This window comes from Ahaetulla prasina, chromosome 1 (genome assembly GCF_028640845.1).
Source record: "Ahaetulla prasina isolate Xishuangbanna chromosome 1, ASM2864084v1, whole genome shotgun sequence".
Lineage (NCBI taxonomy): Eukaryota > Metazoa > Chordata > Lepidosauria > Squamata > Colubridae > Ahaetulla > Ahaetulla prasina.
In genome coordinates this window covers 224226202-224250794 of record NC_080539.1, presented here as the reverse complement: position 1 = coordinate 224250794, position 24593 = coordinate 224226202, and the positions used below count along the sequence as shown (strand labels likewise).

Here is a 24593-nt window from a genome sequence, read left to right as displayed (position 1 = left end):
TTATTACTTCACAGAAAGACTAGTGGAAGCTTGAAACCAATTTCCAGCATAGTGGGTCAATCATCAGTAACTGAGTGTAAACATGCTTAGGATAAACTCATGTCTATATCCAACAAACAAATACAAATATTTTTTAATAATCAAAATTAATTAATTAAAAATAACACACAAGCAATAAGGGCAGACTTGATGGACCACTGGGTCTTTTCTTGCCATCAGTTTTCTATGATTCTATAAAACAAACAAATGGATAATTAAGAGCCATGGTGGCGCAGCGGTTAGAATGCAGCAGTGCAAACTACTTCTGCTGTCTGCCTGCAATTTGGCAGTTCAAATCTCACCAGACTCAAGGTTGACTCAGCCTTCCATCCTTCTGAGGTCGGAAAACTGAGGATCCAAGATTGTTGGAGGCAAAAGGCTGGCTCTTTAAACCGCTCAGAGAGGGCTGTAAAGCACTGTGAAGCAGTACATAAATCTAAAAGCTATTGCTATTAAGACAAATCGATTTGAAATTCTTTCTTGAGGCACAAATGATCAACTTCAAATGATCATATTTAGACATATTCCCAATTGGGCCTTTCAGAAGTCCTAATCATATACCCATCCCCAGCATTATGGACTTCTAAGGGAGCTGGATCTTCACATAATGTGTCCGAAACAACAATGGCAGGATAAAAAAAAATCTATTAAAAAAATAACCAGCTGAACCTGATCATTTGTGCCTTGAGTAAGAACTCTGGATTGATTTGTTCTATGAGACATTTTAAAAGCAGTCTTACATACTATGGCAAGTGTGAGATATTTATGATTCTTCAAAAGTTGCTGAATGAAACCTTCCAGGAATAGCTGAGAAAAGGCAAGATGAGAATGTACATTGATCTGTTCTGGGATCCATTTACTTGTTCTTTTGGTTATCCGTGGTATCCTTAAGATTCTTCTCCAACACCAAAAGCATCAATATATTTCTGTTCTGCTTGTTCAAAGTCAAATATTTGTAATACTTCAGAGTTTTTTTTCTACATAAAAAAGCCATTTAACTGACCATAGTATTCACTAACAAAAGCACGCAAATGGAGCTGCCTATCAATTAACTACTTGTCTGACAGCAATCTAAACTGCTTTTATGTAAGTGATTGCCTGCCTCTCAATTGCAACAGCAATAAAAGTTAAATTGAACCTTACAATAGCAAATAAAAATGAGGGGAAAATTTGCTTCCTAGGAGCCAAGACTTATTTCATTTAGATACAAATAGTAAATGATTTGATCAACAGATATTACTTCACATAAATATCTCATCCCTTACTTTTCAGATGGTTGAATATTTTTTGACCAATTAGTTGAGCCAGTACTGTTTGTTCAAATGATCATTTTTGAAACAAATTCATTTTTATAGCAAAGCCAGACAGGTTTTCCCAGCTCAATATCTCTTTGCCCCTTTTCTGAAGAAATGTGATGTAACTGGAGTGTTCAATCCAATAGAAGACAATGTATGTAGGCTAGGCTGGTTGTTTGCTCACAGATGTCTCATTACCCAACTAGGAAACATCAACAGTGCCACTGATGATGTTACATAGTTGGGTAATAAGACATCTGTGAGCAAACAGCCACGTTCAGAAAGCTCTGACGACTCCAGAAGAAACACAATTTCAAAAAATTACACGAATGACAACCTACCTTGCAAAGCCAACTCCACGACTTGTGCCATTGGAATCACGAAGTATTCTTGTTGAGATAACTTGACCAAAAGGTTTTAGCATGTTCTCAAGCTCTTGTTCATCCATTGAAAGTGGCAAATTGGAAATATATAAATTAGTTGGATCTTGCTCCTGTTGCTGAAAAGCAATTAAAATTATTTTATGAGTTGTTACAGTTATGAGCCATACAAAATACATTATTACCAAAATCTCCAGAATAAAGTGAATCTAATAATAATATAGGCTACAGCCAACAAACTTTTAATTCTGAAGTCATCAAACAGCAGTCTTCCAAGCTTCAGTGGAGATCAATGAAACTTCTCTAAAAAAATGGTTGTGTCCAAAACCTATGATTACATCTATTCACATTGCTACGAGCATTCACAGCATGAAGCTCTTCCTTCTTGTGATAATGTAAGCTATTATTATCTCTACAATTACATTCAAATGAAAAAAAAAACCCAAATAAAAGGAGAAGCATTTGCTCCAGAATGGCACAGAAAGCAAAGATAGGCTGTGGTGCTTAATAACCCCCCCCCCCCCACAACACACTATCTCAATTATAACCAGTTGATTAGGCTGATTCACATGAAAAATAAAAGACAAAAGTTGACATGCATGCTGTCTGCCTCCTCTTTTTTATATTATAAAAATGTCTTTGAGGAAGCATCCATCACAATGATGCAAAGGGTCAAAATTCATGCCTTATGTTCAAAATCTCTATTAAGCAAGATGAAGATTCTTCTTCTTGTAGATATTATTAATGGCGCTGTCAACATCCCCAGGAAAAGCCACTCCTAGAATCCTTAAAATATGCAGGTAGCTAGAGGCTTAAAGTGGACACACAGATTTTCAACTCAGTATTTAGATTCAAACTTATTCAAAAATACTAGGCTTACATTTTCTTTTTCTTAGTTCAATCTCCACACACACATACTTTCTAAATTCCTAATGACAAAGAATATGTGAATTTCGTTTATGAAAACTACCCTTGCCAGATTTGTTTAAAAACCTCATTTTTCCTTTCCTCTCTATGCTGCAGTGCATGACTAGAGAGCATTTTAAAAGCCTGGAAGGTTATAAGGGAAAAAGCACAAGAGGGAAATCAGCTTTTGCTATAAACACAAAAACAAGCACATACGCACAGATACACACACACACACACACACACACACTTTCCTCTGGCTCCAGCTCTATAAAAATATTAAATCAACTAACTCACATGTAATAACAAAGCAAATTGCATTTAAGGCCATAAATTCTGAATAGCAATTTGCAAAAAAACATAAGATATAAAAGTATTCAAGAAAAGATATAGAAATAAGATTTCTTTGGGAAAATATTCAGATTTGAATAAGTTTTTAATCTTTGCAATCTGATGAAGATATTTTCCCAATTCAGAAAAACAAAGATTACTGCATATTTAGGAATCTAGCAATGTGATGCATTTGCATCTTTTAAGGTATTTTACATTAATCTTTCACTATTAATATATAACGAAGATGGTAATATATGGAACTTTGAGTGTGATGAATATACTTCCCCCCCAAAAAAATATAAAAATAAATCACCAGTACTACAGTAATAGTACCGTTTCCACCAAAATAAGACATCCCCTGATAATTTCTGAACATTTCTGTTCCATCGCGCAGGACTGGCCCAATGGGGTTTTAATAATGGGGTTTTTATTGGTCTTAAGTCTTCAGCCAACTTTAAATTTTCCTTTTTAAACTGGTTTTAATATTTTGTATTAATTGTTTTACTTTGGCTGTAAACCGCCCTGAGTCCTTTGGGAGAAGGGCGGTATAGAAATTTAAACAATCAATCAATCAATCAATCAATCAATCAATCAATCAATCAATAATAAATTAAATAAATAAATAAATAAATAAATAAATAAATGAATGAATGAATGAATGAATGAATGAATGAATGAATGAATGAATAATAAACCCAATCCGGCTTTTGAGCACATGGCAGTAAGGCCAAGCGCTTATTTCAGGGTTCAAAAAATATAAGACAGGGTCTTATTTTTGGGGAAACACAGTAACAAGCAAAGACAACCATTTCATCCTATAGTCATTGCTTTTATGCACATTCTGAATTATCCTCCAAGATGCAAAATAAAACAGAATTCACTCTTGAATCACAGCCTCTTATTCTCTCTCTCGACACATACACACATTCCCTATTCTTTTTAGAAACATATTTTCTGTACTATGGCCTTGTAACTTGAAGTCCAGGAACTTGTATGTATAAGTTTAAATTTCAGTTTATTTGAAGTGGACTATATTAGGCCTAAGAAAAATAACAGGTACAAAAAATATTAAAAAGGCTTTAGTTGATGAGATTGAGACAGTGATATTTGTAACAGAATTCAGGCCTAAAATTAATTATTCTAACAGCAGCTATTATGTATATAATTCCCTATGTCTTGTTTTGCTATCTCATGGTAAGAAGTTAGATTAGGAACATGCATTGTTCCTCCTTTCAGGTGGCACCTACCTTATGGAGCTATCTTTAACAATAATGACCCACAGATAAATTTATTTTTGAATATCTGACCAGATTTAGACAGTTTAATGTTGCTGCCTTTTTATTAATATACATGTAATCCTCAATTTACAATCATAATTGAGCCCAAAATTTATGTTGCTAAGTGAGACACATTGAGTTTTGCCCCATTTTACAACCTTTCTTGCCTCAGTTGTTAAATGAATCACTGCATTTGGTAAGTTAGTAACCAGGTTGTTAAGTGAATCTGGCTTCCCCATTGATTTTGCTTGTCAGGTTGCAAAAGGGGATTACCTGACATTGGGACTAGCAACGGTCATAAATATGAACCAGTTGCCAACCATCTAATTTTGATCACATGACCATTTGGATGCTGCAAAGGTTGTAACTGTGAAAAACTGTCATGTCACTTTTTTCAGTGCCACTGTAACTTTGAACAGTCACTAAATGCACTGTTGTAAGTCAAGGACTATCTGTATTAAAAGCAAAGGTTTAAACAGTCATTTGATCTGGTTTGCTTTTACCTTTACCAATTGTCTTCAATCCTTTCTGATTTGTTGAAAAATTACTATTATTACTTGCATAAATAACGGGTATTTTGATCATTCAAATAAGATTTGATAAGGATTAGTACAAATATGGGTAATCACTATAATTTGGATTAATTGATCACACTGGCTAAAGCAGTACAAATCTTATTTGTTTAGTTCTTATGTAGCCCAGTCAAGTGCCTCATTTAGTAGCTTGGCTATCACATTTTACACCAACTTCAGCTTCCAATCCAAGCACAAGGATGAGCCAATTTGGAGTTCATTTTTCGCACTGCTCCAATATCATTGCAATGGCAGAATGTTGCTTATTCACAAAATGGCTGCCATCCCCTTGGGACTACTACCCCAGTTTGTTTAGCTTTCCTTCAACTACTGGACTACATTTCCCCCAAAATTCTGTTGCCTCCCACTATTTTTATTCTTTAATGATGCCAAAGAGGCCTCAAAGGCAGTCATGGAGATAGATAATACCATGGTCCAATGCTTTTGGGCCTGCGGGATGTCCGTTCGCCACTGATTCATAACAAAAATCACAGATGGCGCTTGAAACCTAACAAGAATCAAGGGAAATGTCTGTAGATACTGCCTACAATCATCACACTGCCTACCTTTGATAGTCAGTATTTACTTCATCATGACATGCAGATGAATCAGATCTAGACAAACATATCAATACTGCGCCCTGAAGAGATATATTTTGATAAGCTATATAAATTCATGGAACGGACTATAAAATGATATGACTACCAGAGGACCATGCCTCTGAATATCGTCTACTAGGGAAGGAGGGCACAATTTCAGCTATATTCTACATGTGATCTTCCCATGGACCCCTATCTGGTCACTGTGGAAACAGAATATTTTGTGTGGATTCAATACAGATTTTCTAATCTCCATAAGCACTTATTACTCAGCAAATTTTCAGAGCAAATTCTCTGCTTTTATCAAAAAATGGTTTTGCAAATGAGAGCAAATGAGGCTTTAGATAAGGCAATGTTTTATACCTGTAATCTATATCAGAAGTAATGATTTCTAGAAGATACATTAGAATTTTCCAAGAAAAGAATTACTCAGCAAATCTAAAAAATACTGGTCAAAAATATACAACAGTAATGCTATTAAAACAAATGTGATTTGTTTAAAAAAAACAATTGAGCTCAATTTGTTCTAGAGCAAGCACTGATTTTTATTCCTGGAAACTTGACGGTTTTATAATGTTCTGTAATTGCCTATTTCCAATTCATATGAAGCACATATACATAGTCTAAATTAAAAACTCCCCATTTCAATATAAAATGATTGTTTCAAGTATAGGACTGCAGTATGCTTCGGTTTTGACCCTTTCCAGAGTGTTCCAATATAGAAATAGAGCTATATGCAACTTGGAACATTTCTACAAAATGTTCCCATTTCATACCCAAAATAGTTGTTTTGCGTTGTTCAATGGGGTGTTTAAACCTTGAAACCAGAACATGCACATGTGGGAACAAGGGTTGTTTGTGTGAATGAAAAAGCAGACATCCTGGCATAAGCTTCCCTCTTTCATGGATGCATCATGATGTTAGACATATATATATATACCAAAAGCATAATTTATGTTGTGATGCTCATTTTGTCATTCTGATAAAATTGTAGGATTCTGTGGGTGCCTCTGCTTGAAACAGTTCAAAATTGAAATGCTTTGGATACCAATATTTTTCAACAACCAGAATTTATAAGTTGGTTTCCATTCTAATGAATAGTTTCTTCAAATTTAGAGAAGACTAAGAATGCTCAAATCGAAGACTTCGTCTCAAATAACTTCCTTGTGTGTGGAGAACTTCTCAGCACCTCTCCAATTATCCTTTAACTTGTAAATTGCTATGGTATCAAAGAAGTATTTAAGAACTCATTTATCATCTACATACATAAAAGTCAGCATTGACTAGGATCTTTTCAGGTGCACCATCTGTGAGTTTTTGAGGGATTTAGCAGTTTGGAATATATAATTAATTAACAAATAAATATTGTGCGAAGCTACTCTGGAAGAAGATATTTTAGGCAAAAGCAACATGTAGGGGTACTTAAATAATAAAAGTATTTTAAAAATTAATCTCATTTGGTAATAAGAAAATATTCAGTTTTTATTCAAAACTTAAATATTATGAGTAAGAAAATGGATCCCATTATGTAAGTGTATCATGTACAATCTCCTATATAAAATGATTATCTCAATCTCTTTTCAAGTGAATGCAAATTATGACCATTTTATTCAATAACCTTTGTTGTGGCCTAGATAAAGGGAATATAGTCCTCTCAGAATAATTTGATATCTTCAATCAATGAGGGGTTTGGGAGAAAGGCCATTCCTCTGCAACAGTTCTACTCCTTCCTGAATAGGTAGTTTCGGAGTAGTTGAATTTCAGGCTACTGTTTTATGGGTGCCACAGGTCTCAGAGCTCTCTCCCTGCAATTTAACCTTGGTATGAAATTAATGGGAGAGGTCATCTGTTAGTTTGGGATGAGGTCTCTTTAATACAATGATGATAACTGGTTGTACTTCCGAAACCTGGGCTGATGTGGAGATAGCCTCACATAGTATAGAGGCTATGAGGGACTGGATGGTACAAAATAAACTAAAAGAAAAGATGGAGGTAAGATTCATCTGAATCATGCTGGTTCTTCTATTGGTCTTGGATGGGATCACACACCTTCCAAAGGAGGTCTGGAGGTTCTTTTGGACCACAACTAATGATTAGCCGGCAGGTAGAATCTCTAGTCAGGGAGTCATTACCCAGCTTCAACTAAGGCCTTGGCAATACTTACTTATGTTTTTGTCCTCATGATGCAAGACAATTGGTTTAGAATCTGTTTACCTGGAGGCAGGTAAAGGTAGGCTTCAGTTCGATGCTACCAGGTTTGTGGACACTACATTAGTTATCATTAGGTTTCAAAGTGCTGGTTTTATAAAGTTCTACATGGTTGTACTTCTTGGATTTGAATGGTGTGTTCTGCATGGGAAGGGGTGTTTCAGATCTGCCTCTTCTAAGAGATGGGTGGGGTGGAAATCTTGAAGGCGTGCCTTCTCAGTGGCCAGCCTGTCTATGTGATAATATCTATACCCTCACTGTCATCTTTTAGGACGTCTGTAAAGATGGTTTTCTTCTTCCAGTTATTTGGCATTTAAATTGCTTATTTTCTTGATCATTCTCAGTGATGATGGGTAATAAGGTGCAATTTAGGTTTGGAAATTTACCAGATTTCATGAAATTGTTTAGTTTTATAGCCCTTAATTCTGTTTGTAGCTTTTATAACTGTGAATCAGCTAGAGTGGTTTGAATATGGCAAGATATAAATTTTATAACAGTCATAATAGCGCGTGAGAAGACCTCTGGAGACATATGTAAATAGTTTTATTTTTTGTTTGGTGTCACATATATAGACATTAAACAATATGACAAAACCATTAACAAAGAGACCCAAAGAACAAGCCACATTGCATTTGACTTCAGAAAGAGCAAATGTTTTTGTGCATGTGATAAAATATGCATTAATTACACATATGGTTTACATTTTGTTTTCCTGGAATTCATCCAAGGACATTTCTATTAGCTCTACTGTTCCTCAGCTGAGCATCTTAGGGAAAATGCAGCATCACAGAAAATGCTGCAATACTTTACATTTGGGAACAGGACTAATACTATAAAAAGGCTACATTTGGCCCCTATTTAATCTTTCTAAAACATAATAACTACAAATGACTTAAAAATTTAAAACAGCAAAGGTTTTTTAACCTGAAAGGAGGCATCTTAAAAGGATAGCTACTTAGTGTTTGGGACAAGACTTGCCTGCCGTTTTCAACAAGAGATGCAATGTACATTGGCTCTAATGAAATAGACTGGGTCAATCAATGTATTATTCAAGACTAGCAATGTATCGCTTTCTCCATATGCCCCTTCACCATTTATGGAACAGATGAGAGTAACTACAAGTTAAAATAATAAGCCTTCATGGTCTTTGTTTCCAGCATCTTATATTGGGATTATCTACAAATTATCTTTATACTGCATGCATCAATTTTTCCCCCTTATTAAAAGTAGTGATGGGAAGGCTCATTGGGATTTGCAATGTAATGTTTTGTCCTATCACATTAGCCCTGATCCAGAACAAGCTTCTCCTTGTGCTTGTAATTTGCACTATTAAAAAAAGCTCCCTTTGTTTCTTCAAAGCTGGGCCTTATGATAGCTATGAAATGCTAGAAGACTTGGTAAATGACCAGTGAGAAATCACGTATGTACACCATTTTGAAATAGTAGCAGTAAAACTTTAAATTATGTTTATTCCAAATATAAATTTAGAAGAAATTATGCTACTTCCGAACAAATAACTCCCTCTTTGTAACAATTCTTTTCTTGAAGACAAGAGAAAAGGAAAAGGGTTTTTTTCCAGACAACCTGCCAATTATAGTGAATAGTTTCTGAAAGAGAACATTTAGTTTCTTTACAGCAGCCACAGTATCAAGAACTGTAGGTCCAAGGTTACAAAATCAAATAATCTCAAGTAGAACATTTCCAAGGATAGTTTGTTCTATAAGTAGAGGTGTACATGAGACACTCAATTTACTATCCAATACTATGCATTTGTCTTTGGAAGTAAGCATTGCTGAGCTCACTGAAGTCTGTTATTACCAGAGTCTAAATGGTTGGTTCACTTTGGAAGTCCTTCAATAAGCACGCAGAAAGTCTCCATTTTAAATTTAAAATTAGAATTTAATTTATTCAGCTAGTGGTTATGGTTTCAGCACCAGGCTACAGTCTAGGAGACTTTTGAGTTCTCATTCTGATTTAGGCATGAAAGCCATCTGGGTTACTCTGGGACCAGTTACTCTATCTCAGCCCAACCCACCTCAACAGGGTTGTTATGGTGGGGAAAATAGAAGGAGGAAAAGAGTTTTATGTATGTTCACTGCCTTATTTTTAAAAATAATAAAGGACAAATAAAAAATAAATAATCTAGTCTGCTGACTCTAAAACAATGAATAAGTAACTTTCATTTTCAAAATAGGGTTAAACATTTATATAACAGTTGAACTCAAACACAATTTGAACTATTATCCTTAATGATGCTTTTTATTTTAAGAAATACGTTGTTGTAAGGGAAGGTTTATATGGCTATAGGTCAACATTTCTTCATCATGGCAACTTCTAGGTACATGGATCTAAGTTTCAGAGTTACTGCAACCACACAGAAATTATGGAGAATTCTGAGTACTGAACTGGACACAGCTGAAAATGGCTATGATTTGGAACACTGCTTTAGATCAAACTAAACTTGATTAAATTAACACAGGAGCCTAAACAAAATTATGCTGGAACACAGCTTGCTTCCAGGTTTTATAAAGGCACAGCCTGGTTGAAGACAGACAATGAAATAGTTTGATGATTAATTTAAGTACAGTCTTCTTTTCTCTTTCGGTACTATTTAGATTGTACCAGTGCTACCCAATGATCTTTCACTAGTACATTATCTTACCTTTGCCATCTGTGCTTGAACACCAGTGGCTTTCAGGGCAGATACGGCTTTCTGAGCTGCAGCTGGACTATCGAAGTCCACAAAACCATAACCTAAAATTTAAAAGAATTTTATTTAATAAGAAATGTTCACTTTTCATTCTACTTAAAGGCACAGAATTGGAGGCATATTACAATATATGAATATGTTATTTTGTTCTCATAATGATCTCATTAGAAATTACAGAGAAGGATTTATTGAATGCCATTCAGCAAATGTCATGCCTGAATGGAAGATCTAAAGCTGATTCTCCCACATCCTAGTTTTCTTAGAAACTTGTAAGTAATCATTCAGGCCTTAAATTTATTTCACCTTCACAGTCTTCTGAATGGTGCACGTATATGATTCTATAAAAACATACCATTGATGAAATTCCTTCAGCCTGTTTTTGAGAAATATTTTCCTGGTACCACAATGTATACCCAATGTTATTATCCATCTAGAAACTGTTATATTCAGGATTGATAAAATAATGATGCACTGAACTACGGATCAAATAGTAGTGGTCTAATTCCTCCGGTTTCTGATAAATTTATCAGCAAACAGAAAAGCTCCATATTACATTATGTTTTTGGAGTATAAGACACACTTCCCCCGTCCCCCCATAACAGGGTGGAAATTTGGGTGCGTCTTATACACCGAATGTAGCTCTGCCCACCCACCGGCCCCCACCCTTTGGCCTCTGCCTCCCAGCAATTTACCTCCTTGCAGCAAACAGCCCGATTCAGCTTCAGTACAGCCTGATTAGCAAAAGCAGTTGATTGTCGGTTGGATCGCCTTCCCAACCCTCAGCTGTTTCATGCTGCAGGGATCGCCACTGCCTATTGCTCCGCGGGCCTCCGCTGCTTGCTGCAAAGAGGCAAATTGCTGGGAGGCAGATTTTTTTTCTTGTGTTAATAAGGCTGTGCTGAAAATGAAAATGAAACTAAAGCAGGCTGTTTGCTGTAAGGAGGCAAATTGTTGGGAGGCAGACACAGATTTTTTTTCCTGGTTTTCCTCCCCAAAAAAAGTAGATGCGCCTTATAGTCCGGAGTGTCTTATACTCTGAAAATATGGTAAGTTGAATCACTATGACTACTCTTTGGAAGCCTTACTAGCCTTAATTTTGGTCAAGCCAAAGCCAAGATAGGGCAGAAAATAATAGATACAGAAAGCTAGGAAGCTCAATCCTGTGGGCCAGTAGTGGTGTACCTGGATGCTTAGCCCTTTAACCTTAATTCAGCCAGGTAATTGAGGCAGATTGATATATCCAATTATAAACTGACCATGATATTGGCACAATTTAATGTTTTGCCTGCAGCTATCTTGAGAAAGAGGCATAAGAAAATTCTTTTTCATAAATGGCTTTGCATGTGGAAGGGTCATGTTGAAACCACTGCCCAGTTTCTTCTATAGTCTCCATTTTATAAGAATATTTGTACATGCTATTTGACATAGGTAGTTTCAAATTATCCAGGCCATCCAGATTGATTTTAACTCAGGTATTTCTCTCATCAAATTGCTATAGTCTCTATAAAAATTGCTAAATACTATTATATTACCTGCAAACAATGTAACGGAATAATTGCACAATTACGTGTGAGAGCAGACTACCCTAGTATTTTATATTCATGGTTTTATTACTCTGTATTTTAGCTTATTTAACTGTAACTAATCATTCATAGTCTATTGTCAGTATTTTTGTTGCATTAACATAAACATTAATTCAAATGGATTAAGATAAAAGATTCCTTTTAGGTTTAATTATTTAGCTTACTTATTGATTTTACAGGTTTATAATTTTTATAATGTTTATTATTTTATGTTCCATTTTATTACTGCAGTCATAGCTGCATAGGCCCCTTATTGTATCATAATACATTTCACTTTGCTATTTAGTGGTCACTGACCAAAATAAAAGTTTCTTCTTCTCAATCATTACTGGGTCTGTCTGTTGGGTTTTCTTATGAAAGCTTTAAATTAGCTTCCCTATGACACCAAAATATAAGATTTCTATTTACTGTCAACTTAATATCAGTTTCTCACCCTAGTTATGAAAATAATATTAAACCAATATTATAACCAAATCTGCTTTGGTAATAAGGAAAAAGAATGCTTAAAGTTAAGAAAATCAAAAGGTAAAACCCAGCATGCATAAGAAAGAAATAAAGTATAATGTGAATAATGTAAGTAACTGAATATGTTGTTCGGTTTAACAAAAGTATAGTTTATTCCTTTTTATGCTATAGTTTATTAAGGCACATTAATCACATAAACCTTTAAAAGAAAGCAAGCACAGTCATTCTATAAATCTAGTCATATGTGCTAGTTTAATAATCTGTATTAAAGGGTATTAAATTAGCAAAAGAATAACAGTAAACTAATCCTGGTATGTTCATAACAGTAATCTCAGATTTAGTTCAAGGGTGCTTATACCTTAGTTTGTGGGATGACAGAATCAGAACTGCCTATGAAATAGTTTCTGAATACCAATCTTACTATAAATCACTAATGTAAGCTACAACCAAATGAAAAGTTAATTTGAAAATGGCATCACATTGTTAAAAACTTGATAGACTTGAGATGTCTCTCTGGATGCCATTGTTTATTTATTGCAGCATACTCCATTCACGACAGAATATTAATAATCACTCACATTTACTCTATGCACAGCTACTCTTCAGTCTCCATTTTATGAGTATATACTCTTTCATTACTCATCCAGTGAATGTGCTATTGACATTTCGTAAGCTGAAATGGTGACATCTCCTCCTCCTGAAGAAAATTGCTGAAATTTATTTATACTAAGTTCCTTGTCCTGCTGGGCACTGCAATATCATGACAAAAAACTACATGTGCATCTTCACAAGATAAAGCACAAATTGGGCAAAGTGGAAGACTGAATAAAATTGATTAAAATCTGAACAAGAAATTCAATACATTTAATGGGGAGATGACATCTGGACCACATGTATACAAAATTAAATGACTTTACCACCACTGATATGTGGCAGTGATACTAAAAATATTTGGGATTTCCTGTATTCATATTTAAGAAAATGATCTTCAGGACTCTAAGATAAGAGCTGGGAAGCATTCAAACTGAATTAAATAAAATACTACAAGCTGGGAGAAAGAATATGTATTGCTATTCATCAATAATATTAATTTTTCATAATTTAAATCCAGCCCCCCCCCCGAGTTTAATTTTTCATATACCATGTTTAATGGGCTTATAGTTTATTGAGGTAGTAAATGTGGTAGAGAGAGTTCAAAAACTTTTCTAACAGTACAAGGTTAATTTGAAATAAAAGGTACAAATAAAAAAACATGGTGTGTTTTAATTACAAACTGCCCTTAAATATGAAAACTGTCAATATCCAAAATGTAATTTTATCAATATGTACAAAAACAGGTGAATATACAATGACTTTATAGATAGAGCCCCTCTGAAATTGGATCAAGGGATTGCCGCTTGGAGTTTTACGGTCTATAACTATTCATTGTGTGAGAAAGAGAATAATTTTTTTGCTGAAATCCATGCTCCCCCTCTAAATTTACACTCCCTTTGTATTCTTGAGGGATCCTCTAGATTATAGGTAATCCCTGATTTACAAGAGTTTATTTAGTGACAATTCAAAGTTACAATGGCACTGAAAAAGTGACTTTATCATTTTTCACACTTACAACCATTGCAGGCTCCCCATGGTCATGTGATCAAAATTCAGATGCTTGGCCACTGTCTCATGTTTATGACTGCTGCAGTATCCTGAGGTCATGTGATCACTGACAAGCAAAGTCAATGGGGAAACCCTATTTACTTAAAAACTGTGTTATTAACTGTGATGATTCATTTAACTGTGTCAAGAAAGGTCATAAAATGGGGCAAAATCCACTTAACAATTGTCTCACTTAGCAACAAAAATGTTGGGCTCAACCAGTGGTGAAATCCAAAAAATTTTCCTACCAGTTCTCTGGGCATGGCTTGGTGGGCGTGGCTTGGTGGTAATGTGACCGGGGGCGTAGCCAACTTGACGTCACTCACGTAGCCAGGAGCTGCACATTCTGAAGCACATTCTGCCCTTCTGAAGCCCTTAACACTTTGAGTTTCCCCTCACCAGAGGGGGATGGTGCAGAAAAGGCCGCCTTCCACCCGGGCCCGCATGCCTCAGAGCGGCAGGCTCTGCGGGTCAACAGGGCCTCTCATTTTTCCCATGGTGTGGTGTATGCTTGCTACCTCTGTTTGTCTGCTTGCAAGCAGCGATCTTCTCTGCTTCTCTCGGGACACTGATGCAAGCACCATGGATGTATTACTTGTTGGGGCTGAGCAGGGAAGCCGCTGTCATGTCACTCCCCTTCACTTCCCTGAGCTGAGGCCATGTGCTTCTTCGCCGGCCTAGCCACCTGGCAAAGAGCCATGCAGCTGACAGTTGCTCAATACCCCATGGGCAGCATCACCCAGCCACCGGTGGGGATGGAGCAGCCAGCCCAGCTTGGGCTTGGGTTGGCTGGTTGGAGCAGCAGTGCTGTTGAGGCCCCCGTGCCAACATTCACCAGCGAGCACAACTTTAGTTGGGCCATTCAAACCGCCACTGCAGGACCAGCCGCCTGGTGCAAAACCTTGCAGTTTTTCTCCTCCTCAGCCGCTGAGGAGCTGGCTGACTCAGGGCTGCTCAGAAGCCGCCCCCACCACTGCCAGATGTTTGAGTGTCTCGGCTTCAGATCGCTCCCTCCCTCCCTTCTCTTTCACACACACATAAACAGAAGTTGGAGAGTTTTCTTGCTCTCGCTCTCTCTCTCTCTTTCCAAGTGCCCCATGCACAGCTCATTTGAGGAAAGGGCACGCACGGCTGGGCCCGCTTGGCTGCAGAAGGAGGCGTGGTGCAATGGGGTTGTTTTGTTCACCACGGTGCTGCTTCAGGAGGGCAGGTGGGCATCTGCAGCCAGGTGGGGAGGGAAGGTGGTGAGAGCGGCGGCAGTGGCCCCTTCCAACACAGCGCACGGAGGTGGCGGGGCAGGCGGCCCCAGCACACCTATTGCTGGGGAAGCACAGCAATCACTCGGCCGCACAACAATTGCGGCGACCTGGTCTTCGTCAAGATGAAGGGCTACCCACACTGGCCTGTCCAGGTAAGTGCTGCTGTCCAGGCCGAAAGTAAAGCGCCACGGGCTCCGTGGTGGCACGGCCAGGCCTCCTTCCCCTGGAGTGCCGGACTGAGTTCCCGGAGTTGCACCGGTGGTCAGCCAGGCTGATCTGCAAAGAGAGCAGGCAGGTGGCCAGGTGGGAAGCCAGTGGGCTGGTTTGAAGCCCCAAACCTTGCGGAGCTGGCACAGGAGGCACATGAGCCTGGGGACTGGGGGGGGCACCCGAGGCCACAACTGGCAATGCTTACCTCTTTGAATGAGCGGGCATCGGTGAGGCGTCTAAGTGAGCGGGGGTTGCCAAAGCGAGTAGCTGGGCCATATGGCAAAGGGAACTTATATAGAGTGGGGTGGGTGGGCTGGAAGCATCGAGCGAGCCAGAAGCGCTGAGAGCGAGACAGAAGTGGTGAGTGGGCTGGTGGGCCACCAGGGATGATTGCTACTGGTTTGGCAAACCGATGCCAATCATCACTACCAATTCACCCAAACCAGTCTGAACCGGTAGGGCTCAACTGTGGTTGTAAGTCAAGGGCTACCTGTAATATTGGGGTGGGGGTGGGGTGGTAGGAACTGCAATGAAAAGGAAGACTAGAGAAAAACAATGATGCCATCCACACAACATTCAACAAGGAAATTGCAGGGGATCCCTAACTCTTGCCAAGAGTTTCTTCCTACAAAAAATATCAACCCTTTAGCTATATGTAATTAATTAATATTAAATAAGAATGCATATTTAAGATATTTTTTAAAAATAATCTAGGTATTGAATTTGATTTTAATAAATACCCTGTTTCCCCCAAAATAAGACTTCCCCTGATAATAAGCAAAATTGGGCTTTTGAGCGCATGGCAATAAGGCCAAGTGCTTATTTCAGGGTTCAAAAAAATATAAGACGGGGTCTTATTTTTGGAGAAACACAGTATTTGATTTGACTGATTTATGGATTGGGTGGAAAACAGTAACTTTTTCACCCAAACCTGTTACTGATCTTATTTTGGTTATACTAGTCTAGAAAATAACCTAGTTTAAGTTTTGACGACCAGGTGCTACCCTTTTATATTTGATAAGTCTAAATATGCTATTTTCAATATAGTTGAGAATTGCTTGCTGTTTTGAAGAGGTATCTTAATTCTCAGATTAGATAGGCAAACAGAGGAAAAGTGGAATATTTATTAGATTAAGACATTTGAACTTAAAGAGCATCTTGACTATGATTATACTGTGTTGATTGTGATGAGTAATAGATTACAATTACAAAAATTAACACAAGGCTACAATTTCATTTCTGATGTGCAATATGAAACAAGGCACAGCTGAATAACTTCTTTAATAAGGGAAGTGATATTTGACAAATGTTCTGTCTTGATTCTTCCTAATTTATTATTTTCATTTTCCCCTCTAAAGCAGTGAGCAGAGGAAAAAAAATCTACCTCCTGCTTGTTGCAATGGTCTCAGGGCTCAGCATATCCTGAGTTCAAAAAAACTCAGAACTTGGGAAGGCCAAGCAGGAGAAGAGGTATATCTCAAGTAGTTCCAGAGGTCCTGGGGACCAGAATGATCCTTAGTCGACTCAGTCCATCATAAAAAGGACATTTAGATTCATATAAACTTACACCTTTCAATGCTAGTTCTATCCCACTGCTCAAAAAAGGGTACCATTTTTTAAAAAGAATAATTAATAAATTATGTGTAATCATTTAGAAAACTAGAATATGCTGTGCAGAAAAATTATGGAGGGGAGAGAAATAGTAAATATGTACAACTATGTAATCCTACGCATATCTACTCAAAAATAGGTTCTAATGAATTTAGTGGTGCTTATTCCTAGGTATGTTGGTATAGGATTGTAGTTAATTTAAGCATCTTCTTTTTATTTCTATGCACATATTTCAACAAATACTTGTAACGTTAACCATGAATCAAGAACAAAAATATAATATGGAAAAATACAAGTTTTAGATTAATAGGTCTCTTGAGGTTAAAATCCACTTGCATACTATGGAAAAACTGACCGGGCTGAATTTTCCCTTGATTAGAAAGCATTCATCTGCTTTTAGATGAATGAAAAACCCAGTATGTGAGGGTTTGGTATTGTATTCTATCTTACTACTCATTTTGTGAGGAAGTGATCTAATCATAATCACAGAGAATGCTGAAGGTCACCAAACCAAATTAATGTACTCAGTGTCTCAGAGAAAGAAGTTTATTATTTTTCCTACCTATAATTATGCCAGTGAAAATGAAACCCTTTCACCCTCTCTCCATTATATTCCAAACGAACAGAACACAAACACAATTAGGGGACTGGAACATGCAATTAAGAACTACTTAACACTCACCCATTCTAATTAATAAAGCCAATTTACACAATGTGTAATCTTTCTGGATACTTTGTACAGTCAAATGGTACTCATCTCAGCAGGCAAGGAAAATTCATGTTCAAACTCTCCATTCTTTTCGGAAACAGAGGCTCAATGCCACACAGTGGTACGCCTGTTAAGTCTGTCTGGAGTCATCGTAAGCATCCATGTGGGTTTTAGTATTTTTTTAAAAAATATTTATCTATTGGCCTTATAGACCAATTTTTGCTGACGCTTAGCAGCTTTGTAAATAAGATCAAAACAATATGTAAGAAAGATAAAATAACCAGAGAATCAATCATTGGAATACCCTAAAACTTAGCAATTTTAGGGGCATATGGTTCTTGGGGAGAATGTCACTTCAGAGAAGGAGAACAACAACCAAAAAGGTTTGCCTTTGTGACCCTTGTCGATGACAATATCTGAGAGATAAAACCCAAAGCGTGTGTTGCAATTGTGCTAAGGAGAAATGGTTCAATGTAATGCAAAACTACCATATATTAAAAAGGGGGGGAAATATAACTGATTTTTAAAATCAAAGTCGAAAAAGGAATTAAGAATGAACATACCTTTGCATTTGTTTGTTGTTTTATCCAAAATAGCTTTCGTAGATACAATTTTCCCATATCTAAAAATTTTAAAAACAAACCAGAAGTTACCTTACAAAGTCTAAGCGATCAAGTGAAGCTGCAATACTGTCATGTAATTTTACACTTGTAAAAAAAACAAACATTTACTCAACCTTTAACCTACAACAAAGGACAGCATTGATTCTGTTGCTAGTTCTCCCAACTTGAGTAAAGATTAAAGCTTTGTGCTCAATGTCTACAGAAAAATCAGTTTTATTACAGATCGTGCTGAGTTGATCTACTCAGCAAACTTTTCTTTAATAGAAAATTGATAAATCCTTGTTACAACTCCCTGATACAACTTAATTCTGCATCAGTATTTAATTAGTCAAACATGCATTTAATGTAATTCAAGTCACCACCAATGGCAGCAGCATCTGTCCATAACATCCCGTTCTAGGAAGATCAAACCAGCTAAGTAACAAAACAGACTCCCAGGAACAGAAGTTCACAACATCTACGATCTTTCCATAATACAGGGAACAACATAGACACATAATAGGTGAAACTGCTTTGGGCCTAAAATAATTTTGTCCTTAAATTGCAACTATGGCATGCAAAAGACTTCTCAGATTTTTCACATATGATATTGCTTTGTGCTTCAAAGAATGACAGCCAGATCTGTTTTCTACCTACGAAAGAATTTGCACGTCTCACTAAAATGGGGAAACTTTTGATAACAAAGGAGTTATTGTATTTCAAAAGATGAAGGATAAAGAAATATTTAGATGCTGTCTGTCATGTAAAGAAAGCACCTTCCATTAAAAGCTGCTTTAAATCTGAAATAAACAGAATGAATATAGGCAGAATACAGTAATCAAACAGATAAAATGGCTGTATTTATTTGATAAAATTCCCACCTTTCCTCCAATGGCCAGCCTAGGGCTTCCTCCTTGACGTTTTCAACCTCACCACCATGCACTACCAACTCTCAATGTGAATCCAAAGTAATTTCAACATTCACTTTAAGTATAGCAAAGTTGTTGTATATTTCATTCCAGCAGAATTTCCCAAATAACATGAACTGTCTTCAAGCCTAGTACAACCAGGCGGCTTGTAACGATTCTTGCAGTGCTGACCAGATCTATTTTATATTAAAATAAATTGCATCTCAAGGCACACTCTGCTCGTGCTTGCAGATACTGTTGTTTGCTGCAAGATTTGTTTTCATTAGGCTATGGAAGGAAAGCTGCATTTTAATTTTTAGGCATAGTAGAACTAAAATTTCCTCTTTGTTCCCAGATAACCATATAGTCAAACACTATGTGAACCTCACATATAAACTCCTCTGTACCAGAAGTGGGTTTCAGCAGGTTCTGACCAGTTACGGAGAACAGGTAGAGGAAATTTTGAGTAGTTCGGAGAACTGGTAAATAGCATCTCTGACTGGCCCTGCCCCCATCTATTCTCTGCCTCCCAAATCCTAGCTGATCATGAGGAAATGGGGATTTTGCAGTAACCTTCCCCTGGAGTGGAGAGGGAATGGAGATTTTACAGTATCCTTCCCTGCCACACCCACCAAACCACACTCACAGAACCGGTAGTAAAAATTTTTTGAAACCCACCACTGTTCTGTACTATACACTGTATATAGCAGAGTTCCCCAACTTTCTGTCTTTGCGGGCTAGAGAGGGAGAGGAACAGGGGATGTTTCCCCATGAGTGGCAGGCAAGCGCGCACATACACGCTCACCCACTGCTCGCGCAAGTGGGAATGTACACATGCTCTCCCACCACTTCTGTGAGCCAGTTCCAAACGGCTCAAGGCCCAGTAACGGACTGTGGCCCATGGATTGGGGACCCATGATATATAGGACTGAGCTGCCAAAGTTAAAGTTGTGGTTATGACTTTTAAAGCCTTAAGTAGTTTAAGTGCAAGTTATTTGAAGGACCATAGATATCTTCCTTCAGCCCTCCATTCTCAGGGTTATCCCTGCCAATGAGCGATCCCTAACATTACTAAGAGAGAGAAGAGAGAATTTACTTCAGGCCTTATAAACTATCCAGAGGTTTTTGAATTGTCCAGAACAGGGGTGAAATCCATTAGGTTCTAACTGATTCTGGAGAACCGGTAGCAGAAATTTTGAGTAGTTCTGAGAACTGGCAAATACCAACTCTGGCTGGCCCCAGAGTGGGGTGGGAATGGAGATTTTGCAGTATCTTCCCCCTTCAAGCCATGCCCACAGAACCGGTAGGGAAAATGTTTGAATTTTACCCCTGGTCCAGATGTTCCAGTCTTCCTTTTATGTAAATATATTTTTTTTTAACCATGGGAAACATTCAAGTTACTATTCTGTAATTGTCATATGCTGTGCTTGGTCATTGTTTTTATAAATCATTTATTATCTTGCCTGATTCAAAGCAAAATTGAACAGCCTTCCCCCAACAAAAGGGAAACACCACCTGAATCTCCTGTTTACAACTCTGTCCTTTCAGCAGTCCCAAAAAAGGATCCACGCTTGTTTGCACTCTCATTCAGGTGACTCTGAGGATATAGATTAATTCCCAAGTGGCCTTAATGACCCTGAGTGCTAACGACAGGCTGACTGCAAACAATATAAATTCTTCCATTCTCCATCAGTTAGTTAGAACTGAAGAAGCTTTTGATGAAAAGCAAAATGTTTTCAAACAGACCAAACCAAGAAAGTCCAGTTGCCTTTTGAAAAAAAGCACCTTTGGGACAACCATGACCTGGCTGATTGAGAAACTCCATAGGCATTTACTCTAACCTGACTTTATCAAGTTTCATACAGCTGACAAGTCAGTCATTGCTAAAAAAAACCAACAACCCTGGTAACTGATGTTATCTGCAGTATCGTTGCTTGTAGTAGTTCCAAGCAAACTCTTCAATGATGTTTTTTTTATCACACAGCTTGCAACCCAGTCTTTGTGATGATTCATCCTCACATATCTACCTATCTTTCTCCACCCACAGTCTTTCTCTCATATCTGGATTAAGTCAAAGAATGGGAATAATTCTTTACTGATGTTAAATGGACACTATAAGGACCTCCTTTTTAGCTCTCCTTTTTTTTATCATGTTTATTTTAATCATGTAGTTTCTTCTTTCACTTTTTTAACCACTACTGTAGTTTTTCAAGATTTCTATGGCTTCCTGGGACTAGCTTAATGAAATGAGAAGCAGAGCACTTATTATTCGCATAAGCAGAAACCCCTGGATGACCACTCTGAGTGGTTTCATGAGAAGCCAGTAAAGCCTTGAGGAACTCCTGTATTGCTTTTTCAATATATTTTATTTATTTTTATTAATTTATTTATTTACACACACACACACACAAGCTCAAAGAGGTCTCCAAAGAAGCTAATTAGAAAGTCCAATGAAGGAGCTAGAGCAGGGGTGTCCAAAGTTTTTTTGGTGAGGGCCAAATACAGAAAAATAAGCAAAGGCCCGGGCCACACCATTGAACGGGGGGGGGAGTAAATTTTTGGTACCAGTTCTGTGGGCGTGGCTTATTTTGGGGTGTGGCTTGGTGGTCATGTGACTGGTGGGCGTGGCTAACTGCTCATGTGACTGAGTGGATGTGGCTATGGGCATAGAAACTACTCAGAGGGCTAAAAAAAGTAATTTTTGACCAGTCCTCACACTTATGACCATCCTCACATTTATGCCCATTGCAGCATTTTTAACAACCATATCACTCATTTCACAACTGCTTCTCTTCACCACGGTTACAAGATAGGGTGCAAAATGTAAAGATAGTTGTAGGTGTGAGGACCAGTCAAAAGTGTGAGGACAGGTCAAAAATAACTTTTTCAGCCCTCTGAGTAGTCCTTATGCACAAAATGCTGCAACAGGCATAAATGATGACCAGTCATAAGTGTGAGGACTGGTCAAAAGTGTGAGAACCTGTCAGAAATCACTTTTTTCAGCCGTCTGGGTAGTCCCTATGCACAGTTTAGGCTTAAGTATACGAAAGTTTGGTGGTTGAGACACGAAGGACTTCACAGAGATGGCTATCAGTCATTCTGGATCTCAGTCTGAAAACCTGGGACATTACAATACAGATGTCAGTCTACTAAAAAGCAACAATATGTGGATATCATCTTCATTTAAGGGGGGAAAATGTTTCATATTCATTCATCTTGGCCAGGGGTGTCCAAACTTGGTCTCTTTAAGACTTGTGGACTTCAACTCCCAGAGTCCCTCAGCCAGCAAAGCTGGCTGAGGAACTCTGGGAATTGAAGTCCACAAGTCTTAAAGAGACCAGGTTTGGACACCCCTGATCTTGGCTTTTGTTTTGTATTTGGTATGAACTTGAAACTCCCTTCGTTATTCCCTGCCCAAGGGGTGGAGGCGCGAGGAGCCTCGTCAGGCGGCCCGAGGAAGGTGAGGGTAGAACTGCTGGGGTCGGGCACGGCCAGCAGCCTCTTTCCCGCTCGCCGCCACCTCCTCCGCCCCCTCCCTTCGTTATTCCCTGCCCAAGGGGTGGAGGTGCGAGGAGCCTCGTCAGGCGGCCCGAGGAAGGTGAGGGTAGAACTGCTGGGGTCGGGCACAGCCAGCAGCCTCTTTCCCGCTCGCCGCCGCCTCCTCCACCCCCTCCCTTCATTATTCCCCGCCCATGGGGAGGAGCCGCGAGCCTCGCAGTGAACCACCGGGCAAGCACCGGGAGGCGGCCGAAAAGGGCCATATTCAGTTATACTTTCAAAATTTGCTGCGGGCCAATAAAAACTGACCTGCGGGCCGCAGTTGGCCCGCGGGCCGTAGTTTGGACACCCCTGAGCTAGAGGATTTAGGTCACTTTAGGCCAGACTGAGTTAATAAACTGGAGATAGACAGGAAGAAGAGGTGTGTTTAAGCAAATTTCAACTCAGTCTCTGGCCAGTCACATGAGGATAACTCGTTCAATGGACTCTCTGAGCAACGCAAGGGAGAAATATATATATATTTCAGAAAGGACTATAGCAGAGGTGTCAAACTTCACTGAGGGACGCATAAGGGTTGTGTTTGACCTTGAGGGGCTGGGGTGGGCGTGGCCAGCTCAACATCACTCAGGTCAGGGGCGCCTGTGGCAGCCCGAGTGCTCCATTTTCAGCTGCAATGGCCTCCTGCAACCCTCTGCCAGTGAAAACAAAGCTAGGGAGGGCCACATGCAGCCCTCCCGAGCTCCATTTTCACTGTCAGAGGCACCGTGGGCCAGTCCTTTGCTGTTTCCAGGGCGGCCTGTGGACCAGATCTAAGCACCCCGTGGGCTGAATCTGGCCCCTGGGCCAGGAGTTTGACACTCCTGGACTATAGCAACTACAGTTGACCCTCAAGTCATGACCATAATTGAGCCCAAAATTTCTCTTGCTAAGTGAGATATTTGTTAAGTGAATCTTGCCCCATTTTACAACCTTTCTTGTCACAGTTGTTACATGAATCACTGAAGTTGTTATGTTAGTAACAGGTTGTTAAGTGAATCTGTCTTTCTCACTGACTTACCATGTCAGGTCACAAAAAGTGAACACATGACCCCGGGTCATAAATATGAACCAGTCACCAAGCACTTGAATTTTTATCATGTGACCATGGGAGTGCTGCAATGGTCGTAAAGTGTGAAAAACCATGTCACTTTTTTTCAGTGTCTTCGTAATTTTGAACAGTCACTAAAACGAACTGTTGTAAGTAGAGGACGACCTGTATAACACTCTGCTCCTGGAGGCTGATGGAAATTTTTCTTAACATAACGATTACACTCAATATAAAGATTATTTCTCTCTCAAAACATTTCAAATAACTTGTCCACATCACCCAAAGAGCACAAGCTAAAATCTATCCAAATATGACTAAATGGAAACCTAACATCATCCTTCTTAGATTCTGTCATAACAATGATATTCAAGTTGGAATTAACTGGAACAATTGTATCTGCAAATATCATTTAAACCACGCCAAGTAAGCCTTTAAAGGTTTATCTGGATGTCTGATCCTAAACAGATTTTATTTTATTTTTTGCCACTAGAAAAAGCTCTGCTGAAGGCAATGTGCACTGCAGCTTATTGGAGATACTGGATTATTTAGCACTTCAGGTAGTCGTCGACTTATGGCTACAATTGAGGCCAGAATTTATGTTGCTAAATTAGAAATTTGTTAAGTGAGCCTTGTTCCATTTTACGACTTTCCTTGCCACATTTGTTAAGTGAATCTCTGCAGTTGTCAAGTTAGTAAAACGG

At 38.4% G+C, this 24593-nt stretch overlaps 1 protein-coding gene across 7 annotated transcripts in view; it reads right to left on the bottom strand.

Annotated features, from left to right (window-relative positions):
- Positions 1–24593, bottom strand: part of RBMS1 (RNA binding motif single stranded interacting protein 1) — a 145280-nt gene that overhangs the window by 31766 nt on the left and 88921 nt on the right. For all 7 annotated transcript variants that reach the window (XM_058191803.1, XM_058191776.1, XM_058191795.1 and 4 more), the window contains 3 exons: positions 18361–18419; positions 10272–10363; positions 1676–1833 (listed from right to left, as the gene is read on the bottom strand). In XM_058191803.1, the coding sequence (XP_058047786.1) occupies positions 1676–1833; positions 10272–10363; positions 18361–18419 (309 nt within the window). The remainder of the gene's footprint in view (positions 1–1675; positions 1834–10271; positions 10364–18360; positions 18420–24593) is intronic.